This window comes from Sciurus carolinensis, chromosome 4 (assembly GCF_902686445.1).
Source record: "Sciurus carolinensis chromosome 4, mSciCar1.2, whole genome shotgun sequence".
NCBI lineage: Eukaryota > Metazoa > Chordata > Mammalia > Rodentia > Sciuridae > Sciurus > Sciurus carolinensis.
Window position 1 is genome coordinate 5,408,869 of NC_062216.1, and position 19,700 is coordinate 5,428,568.

The 19,700-nt window shown below is 51.1% G+C and overlaps 1 protein-coding gene across 2 annotated transcripts; it reads right to left on the bottom strand.

The window, feature by feature from the left end:
• Positions 1-8,460: 8,460 nt before the first annotated feature.
• LOC124981864 (neutrophil antibiotic peptide NP-1-like) lies at positions 8,461-17,893 on the bottom strand. 2 transcript variants are annotated; one of them, XM_047547886.1, is made up of 3 exons: positions 17,826-17,893; positions 9,228-9,408; positions 8,461-8,684 (listed from the first exon to the last, which is right to left on the bottom strand). In XM_047547886.1, the coding sequence occupies exons 2-3, from the start codon at positions 9,394-9,396 to the stop codon at positions 8,572-8,574; spliced, it is 282 nt and encodes a 93-aa protein (XP_047403842.1). In that variant the 5' UTR covers positions 9,397-9,408; positions 17,826-17,893; the 3' UTR covers positions 8,461-8,571. The 2 variants fall into 2 exon arrangements, with proteins under 2 accessions (XP_047403842.1, XP_047403843.1); XM_047547887.1 differs by lacking the exon at positions 17,826-17,893 and adding an exon at positions 10,553-10,621.
• Between the last annotated feature and the right edge of the window lie 1,807 nt (positions 17,894-19,700).

Consider the following 19,700-nt stretch of genomic DNA (forward strand, 5'->3'; position numbering starts at 1 on the left):
GGCTCATGTGGCTTTGCCACAGCTGCTTTGTGGTGGCAGGCACCAGCTCCTTCTGATGAGTTTTCTTGTGCCTCAGTGGGTAGGTGAGGCTCTGATCCCCTCTGACCTTCCCCATGGCCATGTAGGCTCTCCCTGTTCCCCGAAAAGAGCATTTCTTTCTGATCCATCAGAAATGCAAGCCACTGGTTCTTTCCCAGCCTCCAGTCCTGTCACCTCTTCCAGTTACCACCTGTCTCTGCAGTTCCATCACCAACCCAAAATCCTTCCTTGATTTGAGTGACAGAGTGGCCAACACTCGGTGCTGAGCTTGCTTTAGTGGGGCAGACAGATGGTAGGCAGGGGTGACATGGCCATGCCAGGCTGTGGAGCCTATGATTATTGTGAACCAATGGGAGGGCGATTCATGCAGACACTGGCTGGTGCCCAGGAACAGGAAGCAGGTGGAGGAGTCCCAGAGCAGGGGCATTTGGGGCCCAGGCAGGGGCCCATGGAAGTGCAGAGAGTGACATAGAAGTTCAGAGAATGCAGGGAACTCTGGGCCAGGTCCTGAGGCTCGGGGCTGTAGTTGCCCTGGCCCATTTTAGCGGTGTTCCAGGTTGTCTTTCCAACTTGTTCCAACTTGTTCCAGGTTGTCTTTAGTCTGTTCCAGTTCGCTTTTCATTTTTAGGAAAAACAATTTGATGCCTGGGTCTACCATTGTTGATCTCATTTGGGCGACACTCAGTTGCTGGACATGCTTGAGGTACTGAATTTGAGTAGTACATTCTTGCATCTCTTGTCCCTTGGTCGCATTACAAGGATGTTTTCCCTGTGTGCAGACTCCTGCTGCTACCCCGTTGCAGTTACTGCAGGATGCCTGGGAATCTCAGGCCCTAGATGTGGTCCTCTGTCTCCGTGCCTCCTCCTGCTGGGTATGCCAGGTTCTCAGTCTGTGCCCAGGACTCACCTTGCTCCTCCTTCCTGTAGGTGATCCTGAGACTGTGAAGCCCAGAGTGGACCAGAATGCGTGTTCTCCAGGGTCCCTTTTCTTTCTTCCTGTTCTGCTGCTGCATCTTGCTTGATGCTGGGACTGAAGCAGAGACAAAACAGTTCCTTTGCAAGTCTGCACAAGACTTGTATTTCCATGACGTTCTGTAACCCCCATTGCAGCTGATGTGCTCCCGTGACTTTCCACCCAGACCCAGTCCCAGGCATGTAGGCTTCTCTTTAATAGCTTGTGGCTGAATTGACATTTATATTGTATTATATTGAAGTTTTAGTTAGTGCGTACACTCTTCAGAATTCTGGGTGAATCCTTTTGGGGCCAATATTCATGGGCATCTGTGGGTGAGTATGCACGTGGCGGGTGAGAAAGCAGAGACTTGTGGAAGAAACCAGGACTCCAGCCTGGGTTATGCTGTCATTGGCCCCACCAGACACTGGAAGCCCAGCATGGGATGAGGCTGCACAGGACCCTCAGGCATGGCATGTGTGTGTCGGGGGCTTGGTGGAGCTGCACAGGGAGGTGGGACCATGAGATTCCACATTCCTTGTTCTTCAGGGCGCCCTCTGCTGCCCTGTGCACTGACGATGCGCCCTGTCTTCACACAGGGTTGCAGCTTCCAGGCGCCTCCTCATCCTGCAGTGTGCATGGCCCTGAGGAAACAGCCACGCTGCCAGGGGCTCCCTCTCCTCCCTGTTCCCCAACTTAATCCACCTTCCCAAACTCTCCATATTTTCAGTATTTGTTGTCTGCATGAATTTTCCAAGAAACTAGGAAGAAATAAATACCCTGGGTGTCTTAATACAAGGAGGAAAATTCTTTGATGACTGTTCTAGAAAGAAGGTTGATGTCAAGTGCTCTTGAATTTAGGCCTGTTGAATTCCTGATCAAGGAAAGAGTATCATCTGCTGCCACACTGTCTTCTGTGCTCAGCCTAGGAGTCACAAATACTCTGTACCTTCTTTTTCCTGGAGAGAGCTATGGTGGCAATGTTGGTGTCCCACTAAAATTCAGAGGCAGAAATCTTAACCCAAAAGGCATGACATTAGTAAATGGAGCATGGTATTCGTTGAGGTCAAGAGAGCAGCTCCTTCATAGATGGAGTTACGTTCATTATAAAAGCGACCCAGGGACCTGCCTTGTCATTCCACGAAATCCGGGAGATCCACTTATAAACCACAAAGCAGGCCTTGTTGGACAGTGGATTTGCTGACCCCTTCATCTTGGGTTTCCCAGACTCCACAATCGTGAGAAATAGTTTTTGTAGTTAACAAACTCTGGCGTACACGATATTTTATCATGCCAGCCCACGTGCACTAAGAGATATCACTCTGGACACACCCACCAGGTTTGAGGAAGCCCAGGTGTCCTGTGAAGAGAACATAGAGCCCCCAATTGAGGCCCCTTGACATGGTACAGCAGCACTAGTGACAACCAGGTTCCTGGGAAAGTGCCCTGATGGATAGTGTTTGAGATCTTCTGTGGTTAAAGGCCGCCTATCTCTAGTCATTACTAAACATATCATAAACTCCTCCCTGTGGAGCTGGGTCAACTCACTCCAGTCCATCTCTGTTCCCGCCCACCGAGCCCTGTCTGAACTCCCAGATGGTAGCCAGCAATAGATTCCAGCCCTGTGGTACGTCATCATGCAGTGACTTCTAGATCCCAGAAGATCACTCCTTTTGTGCGTGGAGCTGAGAAAGCCCATCTGCTAGAGTGTGAGTCAAAACATGTGCACTATTTCAGGCCACTAAGTTCTGGGGTGGGACTTACCCAGCACCAGAAAATGGTCATTTTTGAAGTTCCGCAGAGAGGTGGGACTTGGGCATTTTTTGTGTCAATTTATGCTTCCCCAACATGTTGATGAAGTGGAATTGAATATCCTCACTGGTTTTTCCAAGGATAAAAAGTAACACATTGGGGTTAAGTGACATAGATTCTGGACTCTGGAATATTTTCATGAAGAACATCTCACCTATTCTTGGTCCAATTCCTAGGAATGCAGGAACAATATTGGACCCAGGTGTGGTCCAGAACCTTCCTTAAGGGACACATTCAGAAGGACATTGTTGTCTGGGCGAGTGGGGGTTTTCCTGGATCCATGGGGAAGGAAAGAGTTCTTTTCTGAAGGATGCTAAGCCTCTAGGCCAGGTAGAGTTGTCCTCAACTGACTTTGCAACGAGAGAAGACCCCTGTCAAAGCATGATCAAGAGAGAGAGAGGGTAGGACAGGTGAGGGCAACAATATCACTCATCCCTTAAGTCCTTGGACCAACCTCTCTGTGAAGTCAGAATTCCTTGTGGAAATTCCCAGGCACAGGAGTCAATGTGCTGACTCAGCTGGAGTGGGTTTCTCAGGGTCAACTCCAAGACACATGCTAGTGCCCACGGTAAGCATGAGAAATAGCAACCAGAGGGAATGAGACACACAGACCTTGGATTGCACAGGGAGGAGAATAAGAGCAGATCATAGTTTTTCTTGGTGCAGCCTGGGCATCAGACTCTCTGGGTGACTGAGTGCTCAGTCAAGTGCGAGAAACACCTTCCACCTACAGAGTAGGGGGAGTCATTGTCATCCAGGGTCACAGAACAGGGAGTTTGGGAGTGTGAATAGCAGACCATGTTAGAATGAAGAACCTTTTCCCATACAGAGCATGGGACTGTGCAGAAACAGTTCTGAATTGAGTCAAGGGATTTTGAACAGTAAAGGGGAAAAAATTCAAAAACTCATCAAGCACATATTTTTGTCATCACTTACATTCCAGTTAAAATTTTAAACTTAGTTCAGAACATCAAGCGCATAAAAAAGAAAGTAATATGGAAATAAAATCAGCATGTGGAGAGGTCCCTGTGTTCCTCGGTCATTGTGCCTGTTCACAAGAGTAAAAGATGGCATCCACCTATGAACCCCTCAGTGGGTGAGTGCACAGAGACAATGGTTCACATGTACTGGAATCCCAATCAGCCGGACAGAGGCGGACCCTGTCATGTGGCAACACAGATGAACCTGGGTTTCGTCAGCTCAAGCGAAATAAGTCACTGCAGAAAGTCGAGTACTACACATTGTTGCTCAAATGTGGAATTAAAAAAGTGGGTCTTGTAGAAATAGAGGGTATAACACTGGCTGCCAGATACTGGACAGGGCCTGGGGAGATGTTGGTCACTGGGTACACAGTGACAGTTAGAGGAGGAGTGAGTTCTGGGGTGCCATTGAACAAGGGCCTCACCGTAGTCAATAATAACATATTGTATCTTTCAAAACAGAGAGGATTTCAAAGGTTTCACCACCAAGAAATGATAAATGTGGTAAGTGACAAATATGCCAATTGTCCTGATTTGAACATTGCACATGGTACACATCTATTGAAACTTCACATTTCACACTATGAATTTGAGTCTTTATTACAAGTCAGTGTGCAAATAAAGTCTTGATTCTTAAGGAAAACTTGTCCCTCCAGCCTTCAAAAGTGGGAAGGAAGAATTGATGAGACTATTGCAATAGGGTCAAGACTTTGCAGTAGGGAGAGGGGTTGGAATCAACTCTCTGGAAACAAGATGCCCGAGGCTGTTGAAGCTCTGGGTGTTCTTGGAAGGGCTTGGAGGATGTTGGTGTGGGTGTTGGTCAATGCGATTGGGTCACTAGTGTTGGGAAGCTAGGCTGCCAACTGCCACAGAGGCAGAATGATCTCCTTGGACAACTGCATTTCAACAGGATGGTTCCACATTTGACTTAGTCTTTACTTCCTTTTCCTAGTAAATGAGTGACAATTTTTCTTAACTTGAATGCATTTATTTCAACTTTACTATTTTTTTTTAAAAAAGTGCATTTTTCACTGGTAAATGCTTAATGCTTTGAATGTACAAGTAGCATTTTCTGAAACTCAAGATTCTTACAATTTCATGTAAAAATTACTATATCTCACCTTTTCTGTCTGTTGAATGAATGTCTTTAACATTTTTACAGCTATCAAAATTTTCACTAAATATTCAGAACTACTGTCTCGGAAGACAGGGAAAACTGTCTCGCCCCAAGTAAATAGAACCCCCACCTTTCTTTCCTTTTTCCTCTCTAGCTTTCACGTAGGAGAAAAGTCATACAACCCTTGACCTTCTCAGTTTCTCTTTTTTCACTTAACATGATGTTTCAAGTTGTACTTCTTTCCTGCAAATAACATAATTTTTATTTTGTTTATGACCCAGTAAAACTCCATTGTGTATATACACCACATTTTGTTTCTCCATTCATCCATTGATGGACACCTAGGCTTGTTCCCTAGTTTGGCTCTGGTGAGTTTTGCTGCTTTACTCAGGAGTATAAGTGTATCACTGTAGTAAGCTGACGTGAAGTCTGCAGGATACATTCCGGGTGGTGTGCCTGGGTCACATGGGTGCTCCGTGCCTCTTCCTTTGTGGATCTCCATACAGATTTCCAGAGTGATTGCAGTGGTTTACGTTCCACAAAGAGGTAAAAGTGTTCGTCTTGAGATTTTGATGATGTTGAACGTTCCTGCACTTAGTATGAGTGGCTAATGTGAGATAGAAAATGTCTTGCACGTCTTTGGTAATTAGTGTATTTGTCTTCCAGCCACCAGCTCCGTTACTTTTGAGGCTAAGGAGGTTGCACTTGTTGTTGGGAGAAATCACCTTCTCCCCTGTCTGTCCCTGGAGTTGGTTGTGTCATTCACCAACCTAGGACGTCATAGCCACCCCACAGGCCACCCTGCTGTGCCCCCGCATCCACAGAGCAGGCGGGGTGTCCAGTCCTCCATCAGGCCTTTCCCGTGATGGCAGGGCTTCTGGCCATGTGTGCTGTGCACTCCTCGTCACTCTGCTCTCCTGAGGCTTGGCTTCCTCAAATGCCGTGGATTCGCCTGACCCTGCACGGGCCTTTCTCTTGCTCTCTACCCCTAAATTCTGCCCTACCCCATCTCACCTCTCCACCTTGCCCACGTCTGTGGTGTTTCCGGTTGAGATTTACTCTGAGCATTTTTTTTTTTTTTTTGTACTAGGGATTGAACCCAGGGGCACTTAACCATGGAGTCACATACCTGGTACTTTGTATATTTTATTTCAAGATGAAGTTTCACTAAGTTGCTTAGGCCCTCACTTAGTTGCTGAGGCTGACCTCAAACTTGTGACCTCCTGCCTCAGCCTCTTGATCCCCTGGGATTACAGGCATGTGCCACCATGCCTACCTTCTCAGCTCTTTATGGTCTACTCCATGCCATAATTATGTGCACCTTGTTTCTCAGCTAATGGTCCATGAAGAAGCACTTTGCCTAGAATGTTTCCTGCGTTTAGCCTCAAATGATTTTAATTGCTTGTTAAAGGTGAACAGGCACGTGACCTGGTACATGAACTGGTTTAGATCTATAGTCTTCAGTTTTCTTCAATGAGGTGGAGTGGTAATAACATAATTTTATAGCTTTCTGTTACACTGTATATAACAATTAATTTAATCAAATCTAATTTCTTCAACACATCCTTCCTTTTAGTCACTTAGTAAAAATCTGGGAACAAAGTGAGAAAAGAAGAGCATACATTCCATTTTAGGGAGAAAAGTGCTACACAAAATAAAGCCATAAAATGTGTGTCATGTGACCCGGTTCGAACTGGATGGGGCAGGATAAAGAACGCAGCTGGATGGAGAGCAGCAGGGAAACAGGGCGCAGTTTAAAAGCTGCAATCTCACTGAACTCAGTGAAAGCGTGCAATTTTAGAAGGCAGCTGTGGGGGGAACCAGGTGGACATTGCGGGGAGGCCAGCTGCCCTGAGGTGGAGGCTGGAATAGCCACATCCACCCACAGTTGAGGAGCGATGTGGAGGCTTCCTCCAAGGACCAGGAAGACACAGGCCAGTGGCAGGTGGGAGAAGCTGAGGAAGGCCTGAGCTCCCAGGGAGACCCCCCCAGGTAGACCTTCACTGTTCCCAGGGAGAGCTGGTCCCTCTGTCAGACCCTCAACTCCCTCTGTCCCCTGGTGTCCTGGTTCTGTTTGCTCAGCCAAGGGTGTCACTGAGCTCTTTCTGGCCTCCTCACACAGGCAGACCCTCAGTTTGGGGCTGAGACCCTCTTCCGAGGTCCAGTGGTGTGTGTGTGGGAAGGAACCTGTTTCCCTCGGCCTTCTGGGAATGCTTGGTTCTGGTGGCCACGGCCCTGTCTGACCAAGTCAGTGTCTACTAGGTGGCAGTAAACCCACGTGGGACACTGGCCCTCTCTTGGCAGTGTGTGGTCTCTGTGGCTCTAGGACCTGGGTCCTTCACCCAGTTCCCAGAACAGCAGGAGTACCATTCAGGCCCTGGCTCACCCTAGCTCCAGTCCTGTGCTGGGGATCCCTCAGGAAGTGCTGGGCAGAGTCAGGTGAGTCTCTGGGGCTCTCAGTGGACACCTCACAGGGGCCTGTGGTCCTGTTCTGGCAGGCGTGTGGAGGCCTCAGGGACAAGCTGGCCAAGGGTCAGTGGTTTTCTTGGAGAGGGAAGAGGAGGCCTGACAGGAGTATAGTCACATCCCACCTCCTCATGACTGGGACTGTCCCTTCACAGAAGCGGGTTTTAGGAAGGGGCGTGACATCTTGGATGAGAAGAGGAGGACAAGGTAGGGAAGGTGAGGGTCCTGGGTGTGCTGGGTGGCTGCCTTGGACCCAGGGCAGAGGGGAGCCTGGGCCATGCTGGTCCCCACTCTGGGCTCTAGGGGGCGCTGCTCAGCCCTCCTTCCTCAGACCAGGATCCTGCCTTCACTGGCCCTCCTGAAGTTCTGAGGCTCAGCACACTGCAGCATGGACGTGAAGTCTGGGTCGCTTGGTGTCCCGCCGCCGACTTCTTCATTTCCCAGGGCTCTTTGGAAGCTGCACTTTGCAGGCAGAGTCTGGTTCCCACAGCTGCAGGCCACCCCAGGGTGCATGTGGCCAGGTGGCCCTGAGTCCTGCTGGTGGCTGGAGTGCTTCTGGTACCAGCCCTATTGTCCCCACCCAGCTGGACTAGAAGTGCTCCTTGGAGTGACAATGAGTGGGTCCCTTGAAGGCACTCTGCTCTTCTCCTACCTGGGCCCCCTCTGCTAACAGCCCTGCTTCCTGCCTTCCAGCTGTGTCTGCAGCCACCCCGGCACAGGGCTTCACAGGCAGATTGGGAGCAGTGTGTTCAGGAGTTTCTAGCCTTGGAAGAGAGAAGGGTGGTTTCTCTGGACCTTGTCATGGCAATCCTGAAGCAGACAGGGAGCTCTCTGCCTGCACATGGCAGCAGTCTTGGAAGGCGAGTCCACCTTATGTGACGGCCTCGCTCAGGGACAGAGAGGGAGGCCAAGACACAGGGGGCACGTTTCTGCCTTCTCACCTCTGTGGTCCTGAACCGTGTTCGTCCTTGTATTTTCCTCTTTGGAGCCAGCATTTTGTTTAAAGGGGCTTCATTTCAGATGAGCCCACAGGTCAAGACTGAGACACAGTGAGCTTCCAAGGAGCACAAACACAGAGAGCTTGCTGCAGGGAGTTTATTTGGGTTGGGGAAGGAAAGTGATGCCGGGCCCAGGTAAAATAGCAGCTCCCTCCTAGATCTCCAAGCTTCTTGTGACTTGTTTCTCTGTTGTTCTCCATGCTCAGCTCAGCGACAGCAGAGTCTGTAATAGACGCCATTGAGTCTGCAGGCTCCTGCGGTGCGCTCCAGGAACCCGCAGTTGGGTCTTCTGCAGCGGCAGACCACGCCTGCCCTGAGACCTGGGGACACAGACACGGGGTCAGAATCCAGAGCTGGCAGCAGGGGTGAGGGAGGTCTAGGGGAGCTGCATGGCCAGTGGGGATGGCTCCTCCTGTCAGGACATTAGAAACAGCGCCTTGTGCAGCCTCAGTCCAGAGATTAATGCTCCTGGCGAGTTTGGGTCACACACACAGAGGCACACTGTGGCTTGTCTTCTCTCCCGCCTCATCACTCATGTGTCTGAATACAGCCTCACACCCCTTCCCCATTTGCAAGAGTTCCTCCTGAGAGACAGAAGAAAATCGTCTCCCTCTGACTAAGGCCACCCAGTTAGATCCAGAAGGCAGCAGACAGTAAGTCTCTTCATGTGCTAACCTAGTCCTACAAACACACCTTGGAATCCAACATCTTTGCAGGAAGAAAAGCTTCTGCAAAGGGCTATTTGACACTCAGTTTTCAATGAGAGCATCGGGGGTCAAGGAGTTCAGTGAGGTCACTTCAGTGACGGTGCCAGGCCTGGTTCTGAGCCCATCTCACACCCCCTCTGTCCTTGAAGCTCTCACCTGTGTCCTCAGCAGAGTTCCCGAGCCCTGTAAAGGAGATGGTTGGGGTCTGGTCCTCTTCTCCCGACTGCTCCTGGTCTGGGGCCTCCTCAGCATGTCCTGGGAGAGGCTCAGCCTGGGCCTGGAGGGCCAGCAGGAGAAGGGCAGCGAGGAGGGCGAGGGTCCTCATGGCTGGAGTCACCTGGAGAGGAGGCAGGAGCCTGAGCGTGTGGAGTAGCAGTAGCTACACTGACAGGGGTGTGAGCAAGGCTTGGAGCCAAGGCTGTGCCAGCGAAGGGGCGTTGGAAGGAGGGAGGGCGCCCTGGTCCCTCGGGTCCTCAGGTCAAGCTGACAGTGGTGACACAGGCTCTGCTCTTGTTTTCTATTTCCCACTTAAAGATCCCATTTCCCACTCGTCTGTATATTAAATTTTTATATTCGAAAGACTCTTGTGCACACTGGGGTAGGTGAGCTCTGTCAAGGCTCAGGGCTGTTATCCCCTGATGAAGGGGGTTTTGGGGTCATGGGGTGAGCAGGCTCCTGCTGGAGCAGAGGGCACCTCACAGTGACCTCTTCAGGTCACAGGTGAGAGGAAGGAGCTCAGTGGGTTCCTGGGTAAAGAGCTGTCCAAGCAAAGACAGTCAATTCTCTGCATCTTTCCTGAGCTGAGAGACCCTTTAACTCTTGAGTCTAAAGAGCCCGACCAGATGATTTCATATGCATTTGGATCTTCATCTCACATCAGTGGATTTCAAACGTCAACACAAGACCTGAGCCCACTGGATGACTGGAAGCACACACGGAGGTGAATTTCTTGATCATGGACCTGGGTAGTGATGTCGTGGCCATGACACCAAAGGCAGAGGCAGCAGAAGCAAAGGCAGAGTGATGGGCTGGTCTCAGGCCTCACAGCCTCCACACCAGAAACCACCAGACAGAAGGAGACACAAACAGGCAAGTGGTAGAAAATAAATACAAAGCACACACTCAATACCGGATTAATATCCAAAATACATAGGCCACAGACACACTCAGTAGGAAAAGCCAAATAACCTGGTTAAAAAATGAGCAGAGAACCTGAACAGACATTTCTCAAAATCAAGAACGTTTTCAGAATCTACAATTATCTGACCTGGACGGGCCCCTAAGGTACTTGTGTTTGGAGCTTTTTGAGCTCCATCTTCACTTAGCTGCAGGCTGCTAACCTGTGCTGCTACCAGAGGCTTGCAGAAGACCCCAGTGGGGCCTCCTTGCAGCAGGCTTCCTGTGGAGCAGCCTAGCTTCCCGACTGCACCGGGTCAATGATATGAGCACAGTGCAGAGCCCTGGAACGTTCTGTTACTCACAGATGCTCAGCTAGCTTGATGAACAGAAGCAGGCAGAGAACAGTCCTGAGTCCCCGGTCTCCTGAGGCTACAGCACCCTCACACTCAGAGGACACACTTCCCCTATTTAAAGGGCTGTGGGGTGGGGTGTCGTCATTTCTCTGGGTTTCTCCTGGTTCTTCCAACAGCTCTTGCACAAGGGCAGTGGAACAATAGTTTGGATAGTGGGGCTAAAGCAGGGCCACCAAAAGGAGATCTAATGTTTGTCCTTCAGTCTTGGCCATGTCTAGGAAAACCAGCTGCTCTTTCTTCATTCCTCCTGAGATGGTGGACATGCATGTGAAGCTGAAGCACCAGAGCAAAGACGTATTAAAAGCCACCAGGAAATCCCTGTCTGCATGTCAGAGTTGTCGATTTGTAAGGTGACTAACATTACAGTGCCCTTGATCACACAGCAAGGTTCAGACTCCAGGTCTTGATCAGCCTCCCCAGGACCTGGGGTCTAACCAGGAGAGCCCGTTCTATCTGTTGGCAGAGTGGAGATGCTGGGCCCCAGGTGAGCTGTATACCACCTTTGCCTGGGATTCTGAGCTGGGCAGGCTGTGGTGGAGCCTCCTGACTGATGGATGTGCATGTGGCATGAATTTTGCAGAGGGAACCAGCCCCTCATTGCTTGACTAATGGAAAGGCCAGGGCTAAAGACCTGTCAGACCATCTGTGCCAAGAACTCATGAGATTGATGGCCTTCAAGGAAGCTGCCAAGGTGGCAGAGAGACTGTCCATAGGTGGCCTCACTTGTTGATGTGTGTTCAAAGACATTGTAGCCAAACCAGAGCTGACCAACTCAAAGGCCACCCTTGTCCCAGCATGACAGGTAAGTACTGTCTGTTTGGGATGCACAGGCCCTGCAACAGGTGAGTTACCCGGCTGGGATGTCTTCGGGAGACCATGTACATATTTTAAAATGTTCCATTTGAGCTGCAGGCTTAGGTGAGAGGTAAAGCACTTCCCTAGTACACATGGGGTCGTGACGTTTATCGCCATAAGTGAAGAACAAGCATCTGTTATATGTAAGATGGTAAGAATGATATTCATGTCTACAGACCATTCTTTGCCATCTTACACCTGATGGAGAGGTCGATGGGACCCAGTCTGTGGAAGAGAGACATGAAAATAGTCACTCCTGAGGTTATATGTCCCTAGGTCAAGGTTGCCGGATCAAAATGTGTTGAGGGAACAGTGGCCACCTAGGTGTAAACAGGTGCACTGAACTGCAGGTCCACCTCAGAAGCACCACTCTAACTGTGTCAAGGTAGAGGCGTCAGAGTGAAGATTTGGCAGCAACAGCATGAGAGTCTAAAGGAGGTTGAGGGTTTCAGTTTTGTGTCAGGTGGTGATGGCCAAGTCCGCAGGGGGGCTTCACTGCAGGGGCACAGTGAGTCCATGTCACGTGGGTCCAGCAGTGTAAGTGTTTGAGGGATTGGGTGCAGGTCTCAGCTCAGCATAGGGCCACACTGGGAACTGGGTCCCAGGTGGTGGTTTCAGGGACTTTGGTTGCTGCCTGCAGGGGCCCACTCAGCAAGATGTGGGAGGTAAGAGGAGCTTTGGTGGTATGTGCAAGAGGGAAGTCCTGGTGGTTGTGACACTTCTGGGGACCCACAGAGGTTTGAACTGAGCTCACCACAATCCCTGAGTGTTTCTCCCCATAGGCAGGAGAGAGTGGCATTATTGGGAAATCCAGTTGTAATGCCTGGATCTCCCAATTCCACTACTTTTGCATAACTAGAAGGGCAGCTTCACAACCTGGCCAAGGACTTGTGGTTTCTTCACAGTAGGGTTCACAGCTAGTGGTGGGTCCCTTAAGGCAAACAGTGGTCTCAGAAAATGCCATTCTGTGGGGCCATTTTCTGGGTATTGGGAAGCATGAATTAGGGGAAGTGGCACTTCCAGGTCAGGGTACTGGGCGTACCAGGCACTGTATCCTCTGGCTACCCAGGTCCATATCCTCTGCAGCATGAGGCAGAGGCTGTGAGAGCAGTACGCAAGATCAGCTGTTCTCTGCAGTTCTGGTGAGGCCCCCTTTTCCCTTGATGACCTCTTGTGCTAGGGTACAGTGGCCTCCAGCTGTGACATGTCCATCAAGAATGCCCTGGATAGAGGTGCTTGGTCTTCAGGTTGGGGTCATCTTCCCGGGTGTCCACTCCAGAAGGGAGGTGGTCTCTCTGGAATTTGGTGCCTAAGCAACGTGGGAGGCCCTTCGTGGAGTGTCCCCCACACTTGGCTTGGTCCAGTGCTGCACAAGCCTGTTCTCTGCTGGGGTCTTCAGAGATGCAGTGGGTGGAGGCTGCAGTGAAGCCCCCTGAGTCACAGGATCTGTTCATGCACATGTAGCATCTGTCGGGGGCTCGTGCACATCCTGGAGCCTGGGATGACTATGACACCTCTCTCTGCATGTGAGGTCATGCCCTGGGACCACAGCCTGGGTTAGTGCTGCTCAGCCTCCCTGACCACCGCAGATGAAAGCCTGGCCATCAGAGGGCCGGCTGCCCATTGCTGAGACTTGAGCTGGAGTCCTGGAGTCCTGAGCCCTGGCCGTGTTGAAGCACTGGTGCCTCTGGACCCATTTAATAAGGAGGCATTGAAATGTCAGGCTTACCTCGGATCTGGGGCCTCTGGGGCATCCCTTCTAACAGCTTCCCAGCTCACCTGGGATTTATAGCCTAGGGCACCACTTATGACAAGCAAGGCCTGTTCTAGCAGGTTTCCCAAAAGGCATCCAATACCAGCCCGTCAACTACACTGCTCATAAGAGTCCAAGCAATTTCCACCATAACGAATGTCACCTCCTTTTAACTAGGGAGTCTTACCAGTGCTCCCACATGGGCATTGGTTATGCCAACACTTCCTTTCTGGCTGCCTGTAGCACTGCCATCAGTCGGGCCTCAGAATTGTACTTCCATGTGGTCCTTGTGTGATGTTGCCCATGTCAACAATCTGAGGGATGCTTCTCCATACTGGTGACCCAGGCTGAGTCATCCCTGGGACTCAGAGCCATAATCTCCATTGCTTGTGTTGGTGGACGAGAGGGAGATATCACCCAAGCTTTAAAACTGGTAAAGCAGAGCCTCTGTGAAGGCTGCATGTCACCTGGGTAAATAGGTCCAAGAAGATCATGTGGGACCTGCTCTTTGCCTTCAGGCCTGAGCTGTCTGTCCCAAGGGATCATGGCTTACTCTTTGTCCCTGAGGGTCATCATTAGGTTTTGATGGTAATATGTAGGTCTAGTAAAGCTATGGGATATGTTATTATTGGAGAAAATATACATGATATTATTTCTAGAGGCAAAAAGCCCCTGAGTCTTCCATGATGATCAAGATGGGCCAGGCCCTATTGTGTTAGGTCACAGTGGCCAAGGTTCAAGAGGCAGGATGGGTTATGCTCTAGGAAGGATCTTGCTGTGCTTGGGGGTCCAGTCTTCAGGCTTAGTTGAGGAAGTCAGAAGATCATGTGCTGACCCAGGAGCCCAGTGTCGTGGGGCACTAGGCTATGTGGAAAGGAGTTCTTCTGTCCATGGCTGCTCTGGAGCAGAGTGCTGATCTGAGTGGATGATAGTGCGTGATCCAAAAGGAGGAAGTCAGGAACAGTAGAGCATATGTTCTGCTGAGCAGTTCTGCATGCAGAAGCCACAGCAGCTGGGAGGGGTCTGTGCTGGCTGCAGCAGAGGGAATGGCACCCACTGTGGTGGGAGAGGCCCAAGGAGGCAGCTTTCCACCCCAGAAAGGATGTGGGCCCCAGGGAGCAGGGCAGTGCCAGCCTCATGCCACTGCTCAGGGCCAGGGCAGCCTTTGCAGTCACGGGGAGGTCCTCTGCCAGAGCCAAGGCGGGAGGCACCTGAGGGGTGCGGCTGTTGCTCCAGGGCCTCAGAGACCCAGTGATGGAGGTGAGTCACACCCTCTGCCAGCACCAGAGGCAGTAGGCCTGGGCCTGAAGCCTGGAAGAAACCAGGTCCTTGTATAGTGACAAAGAGGGCTTTTGGCTCCCTGGCCTGAGGAGGGACATCAGGGGACTGTCGCACTGCTCTGGGTAGAGTCTGGAGCCAGTGAGAGTTGTCATCGTCACATCATGTGCCTGTAGTCTAGAGCATCTTCAGGCCTGTGGACCTGTGACTCATGCTGCAGAGACACATCACCTGCAGGTTGACTGGGGTCTGCATTAACTGGACTCAAACAGGTGGGTGGCCCTTACTGAATGTTGAAGCCATTGCATGACCTTTGACCCAGTCACATCACCAGCCTGCTGCACATGACCCAGGATGCTGTAAAAGTGAGTGTGGTTCTGGGCCACAGCATCCTCCACTGTCCAGGGTACAGTGACCATCTCTGCAAGCTAGCCGACAGCACCTTACTCCTGGGTTGGAGTTTTTTCCCTCCAATGCGGGGGTCACCTCTGTCCTATGAATGGAGAACCTGGGGGCTTCTGTTCCCTTCCCTCAGCACTGCGAGGGCCTTCCCAGGTCAGCAGACATCCATGCTCTCCACTGTGTCCAGTTCCTGTGGGTTTGTGGGAGGGAGCTGGGTAACAGGGATACCCTGCCCTCTGTCCTTTGCAGAACCCTATGTTTCAGGGAGTTCACTCCTACAGGCACCTATTCCAAGGACCAGAGTTGGTGAAGAGTCTGGGACATGCAGCACAGCTGGACCCCACTCCCAGTGGCAATGGGGCAAGGTGGTTTATGTGCAGCTGACAGCTGCCTTTCTAATGGGTGTGAGGATCTGCGTCACCAGGAGCCTACACATCAGGAGGCCCATGAGTAGCCATTAGGCCATGTTTAGCCATTGGTTTCAGAGGTCAAATGTCAGTGGTGAAGGCCTTGGTCTTGGACACAAAACTCAGCACCCTCTGTACCTGGGTCAGAGTCTGGGAGACCCCAACTGGGACAGCTATAGCTGAATCTTGCTGTGGACTCCAGGGAACTGTGGGGACCTCCTTGTCATGCAATGTTTGTCCTTGGCAGAGTGGATGAGGGCATGAAAGGCAAGCCACTGGACCTGCTGAATTGTGGCTGGGGCTAACGGTTGGCATTTGGTTGCTACAAGGGGAGTTTGCCAGCTGCTTCAGCCAGAGGCCACTCAGATACTGAACAGCAGCATCTGGGTCTGAATCGGCATGGCATTACACCCTAGCCGAGGACTAGGAGGGCATTGCCTACGTGTCCCATCCCACGGCAATTTGAGGCCCACATATAGTGCAAACTAGTGCCTTGTCCCCTTCTGTGTCCTCTGGGAAGGGCCTGTGGGGATAGGTCTTAGGGAGATGTGTGACTCAGGGCCTCTGAAATTTGTCATTGTCTACTCACTCTCTGGAGTTTAACATGGGTCATGAAGGTGTCCTAGTGGGGATGTGGCAGAAGGTTGTTAATTGTTTATGGTCATTCTGTCCATCATTTCTCATACAGGTGTTTTGGCCAAGATCTTGGCATTTTGTCAGGGAAGTTTCTATAATTCCTGGTCTGTGTGGGGACATGTCCTATATCAGTGTCAGGACTTACTCTAGGGTATGACCTGCATTGCTATCTCAGTGTCCACCCCAGAGTTGGGCCATGACTCAGCCTGACAACTGGTTATTACACACTGCAGTCAGCTAGAGATGCTCGATTCCAAGGAGCTCCCTGAGGGACAGGCTGTGGATTGGGACCCTGTGAGAGCTGCTGTAGGAGCCGTGTGGGACCCAGAGGCTGTCCCTGCTGCAGCTACCATCCCGACAGCAGCCTCCTCAGCCACCATCCTGCCCCTCCTTCTTTGTGGCAGGGCCTGATCAGAGCTGTATGGCAGTGTCTGTCTTCTTTCATGGGGTCCTCCAAAAGTGGGTCCTTGGCTTGCTTCTTTGCTGCCTTGTTTCCTGCTGTGTCAGCACATGCTGACTGTGAAGTCAATGTGGCCATGGTGTGACAGAGCAGCCATGACCAGTCTCAGGGAGAGAAGGGCCTGAGTACCTGAATCCCTCACTGAACCACAGAGAACGGAGCAGCTTCCTGTGTCTGCACTTCTTATTTGCACACCAGTGCCCAGGCTCCTGAAAGCTTGCTACTGAAGCTGGCTCTTCTGGTCTGTGAGTCTTGGATGAGGTGCCCTAGCTAGTGAGAAGAGCATTGCTCAGTGTTCCAGTATTTTACCAGGCACTTTATGGTTTTTAACTCAGGCACTCCAAAGAGGAATACTGCCAGGGGAACACTGATGTACATCATGGCTGGAGATGTAGAGACAGGTGAGACTTGGAGCAGGTGGCTAATGGGGTACCCAAGGGCACACAGCGAGGAAGAGGTAAGGTAAAGAGGAGAATCTGAGCAGCCTCCGCCCTACGTGGGCATGTCCACCAGAAACCCCTAAGGAGGGAAATAAGAGGCAGGACAGGTCTTGCCCCAACTACACAGGGTCCCACCAGAACACACTGTGCATGTGACCAGCCATTCAGTATGATGACAACGCTGGGGATCAGGAAACTCTGACCCAAACAGGAGAATGTGGGTGTGCACAGCAGGAATTTCCTGTGCCACCCTGTCCCTGGCAGCAGGCTGCTATGTGGCTCCCGTGGCTTTGCCACAGCTGCTTTGTGGTGGCAGGCACCAGCTCCTTCTGATGAGTTTTCTTGTGCCTCAGTGGGTAGGTGAGGCTCTGATCCCCTCTGACCTCCCCCATGGCAATGTAGGCTCTCCCTGTTTCCCGAAAATGCATTTCTTTCTGATCCATCAGAAATGCAAGCCACTGGTTCTTTCCCTGCCTCCAGTCCTGTCACCTCTTCCAGTTACCACCTGTCTCTGCAGTTCCATCACCAACCCAAAATCCTTCCTTGATTTGAGTGACAGAGTGGCCAACACTCGGTGCTGAGCTTGCTTTAGTGGGGCAGACAGATGGTAGGCAGGGGTGACATGGCCATGCCAGGCTGTGGAGCCTATGATTATTGTGCAAACCAATGGGAGGGAGATTCATGCAGACACTGGCTGGTGCCCAGGAACAGGAAGCAGGTGGAGGAGTTCCAGAGCAGGGGCATTTGGGGCCCAGGCAGGGGTTTATGGTAGTGCAGAGAGTGACTTATGAGTTCAGAGGTCGCAGGGACCTCTGGGCCAGGTCCTGAGGCTCGGGGCTGCAGCTGCCCTGGCCCATTTTAGCGGTATGATTGCTACCCCCTTGCAGTCTCTGAAGGAGGCCTGGGAATCTCAGGCCCTAGATGTGGTCCTCTGTCTCCGTGCCTCCTCCTGCTGGGTATGCCAGGTTCTCAGTCTGTGCCCAGGACTCACCTTGGTCCTCCTTCCTGCAGGTGATCCTGAGACTGTGAAGCCCAGAGTGGACCAGAATGCGTGTTCTCCAGGGTCCCTTCTCTTTTTTCCTGTTCTGCTGCTGCATCTTGCTTGATTGCTGGGTCTGAAGCAGAGACAAAGCAGTTCCTTTGCAAGTCTGCACAAGACTTGTATTTCCATGACGTTCCGTAACCCCCATGGCACCTGATGTGCCAGGTGACTTTCCACCTGGACCCAGTCCCAGGCATGTAGGCTGCTCTTTTATAGCTTGTGGCTGAATTGACATTTATATTGAATTATATTGAAGTTTTAGTTAGTGTGGACACTCTTCAGAATTCTGGGTGAATCCTTTTGGGGCCAATATTCATGGGCAACTGTTGGTGAGTATGCACGTGGCGGGTGAGAAAGCAGAGACTTGTGGAAGAAACCAGGACTCCAGCCTGTGTTATGCTGTCGCTGGCCCCACCAGACACTGCAAGTCCAGCATGGGATGAGGCTGCACAGGACCCTCAGGCATGGCATGTGTGTGTCGGGGGCTTGGTGGAGCTGCACAGGGAGGTGGGACCATGAGATTCCACATTCCTTGTTCTTCAGGGCGCCCTCTGCTGCCCTGTGCACTGACGATGCGCCCTGTCTTCACACAGGGTTGCAGCTTCCAGGTGCCTCCTCATCCTGCAGTGTGCATGGCCCTGAGGAAACAGCCACGCTGCCAGGGGCTCCCTCTCCTCCCTGTTCCCCAACTTAATCCACATTCCCAAACTCTCCATATCTTCAGTATTTGTTGTCTGTATGAATTTTCCAAGAAAATAGGAAGGAATAAATACTCTGAGTGTCTTAAGAATAGGAAGCAAATTCTTTGATGGCTGTTCTAGAAAGAAGGTTGATGTCAAGTGCTCTTGAATTTAGGCTTGTTGAATTCCTGATCAAGGAAAGAGTCTCACATGCTGCCACACTGTCTTCTATGCCCAGCCTAGGAGACACAAATTCTCTGAACCTTCTTTTTCCTGGAAAGTGCTATGGTGGCAATGTTGGTGTCCCACTAAAATTCAGAGGTGGAAATCTTAACCCAAAAGGCATGACATTAGTAAATGGAGCATGGTATTCATTGAGGTCAGGAGAGCAGCTCCTTCATAGATGGAGTTATGGTCATTACAAAAGTGACCAAGGGACCTGCCTTCTCATTCCACGAAATCTAGGAGATCCACTTATAAACCAGAAAGCAGGCCTCGTTGAACAGTGGATTTGCTGGCTCCTTCATCTTGGGCTTCACAGGCTCCACAATCATGAGAAATGAGTTTTTGTAGTTAACAAGCGTACATGGTATTTTATCATGCCAGCCCACGTGCACTAAGAGATGTCACTCTGGACCCACCCGCCAGGTTTGAGGAAGCCCAGGTGTCCCGTTGAAAGAACATAGAGCCCCCAACTGAGGCCCCTTACCATGGTACAGCAGCACTAGTGACAACCAGGTTCCTTGGAAAGTGCCCTGATATATAGTGTTTGAGATCTTCTGTGGTTAAAGGCCACCTATCTCTAGTCATTAGTAACCATATCATAAACTCCTCCCTGTGGAGCTGGGTCAACTCACTCCAGTCCATCCCTGTCTCTGCACACTGAGCCCTGTCTGAGTTCACAGATGGTAGCCAGCAATAGATGCCAACCCTGTGGTACGTCATCATGCGGTGACTTCTAGTTCCCAGAAGAACACCCCTTTTGTGCTCGGAGCTGTGAAAGCCCATGCTGCAAGAGTGTGAGTTAAAACACATGCACTATTTCTGGCTTCTAAGTTCTGGGGTGTGTTCTTATCCAGCAGCCTGAAAATGGACATTTTTGTTGGCCTGCAGAGAGTTGGGACTTGTGTGTTTTTGGGGTCAA

What these genes read in the sequence shown, in the direction of transcription:
- LOC124981864 (XM_047547886.1), bottom strand. Translation starts at nt 9,396, where the DNA reads ATGAGGACCCTCGCCCTCCTCGCTGCCCTTCTCCTGCTGGCCCTCCAG. An exon ending in GAACTCTGCTGAGGACACAG is followed by an intron (nt 8,685 to 9,227) that starts GTGAGAGCTTCA and finishes CTGTGTCCCCAG; the next exon opens with GTCTCAGGGCAGGCGTGGTC.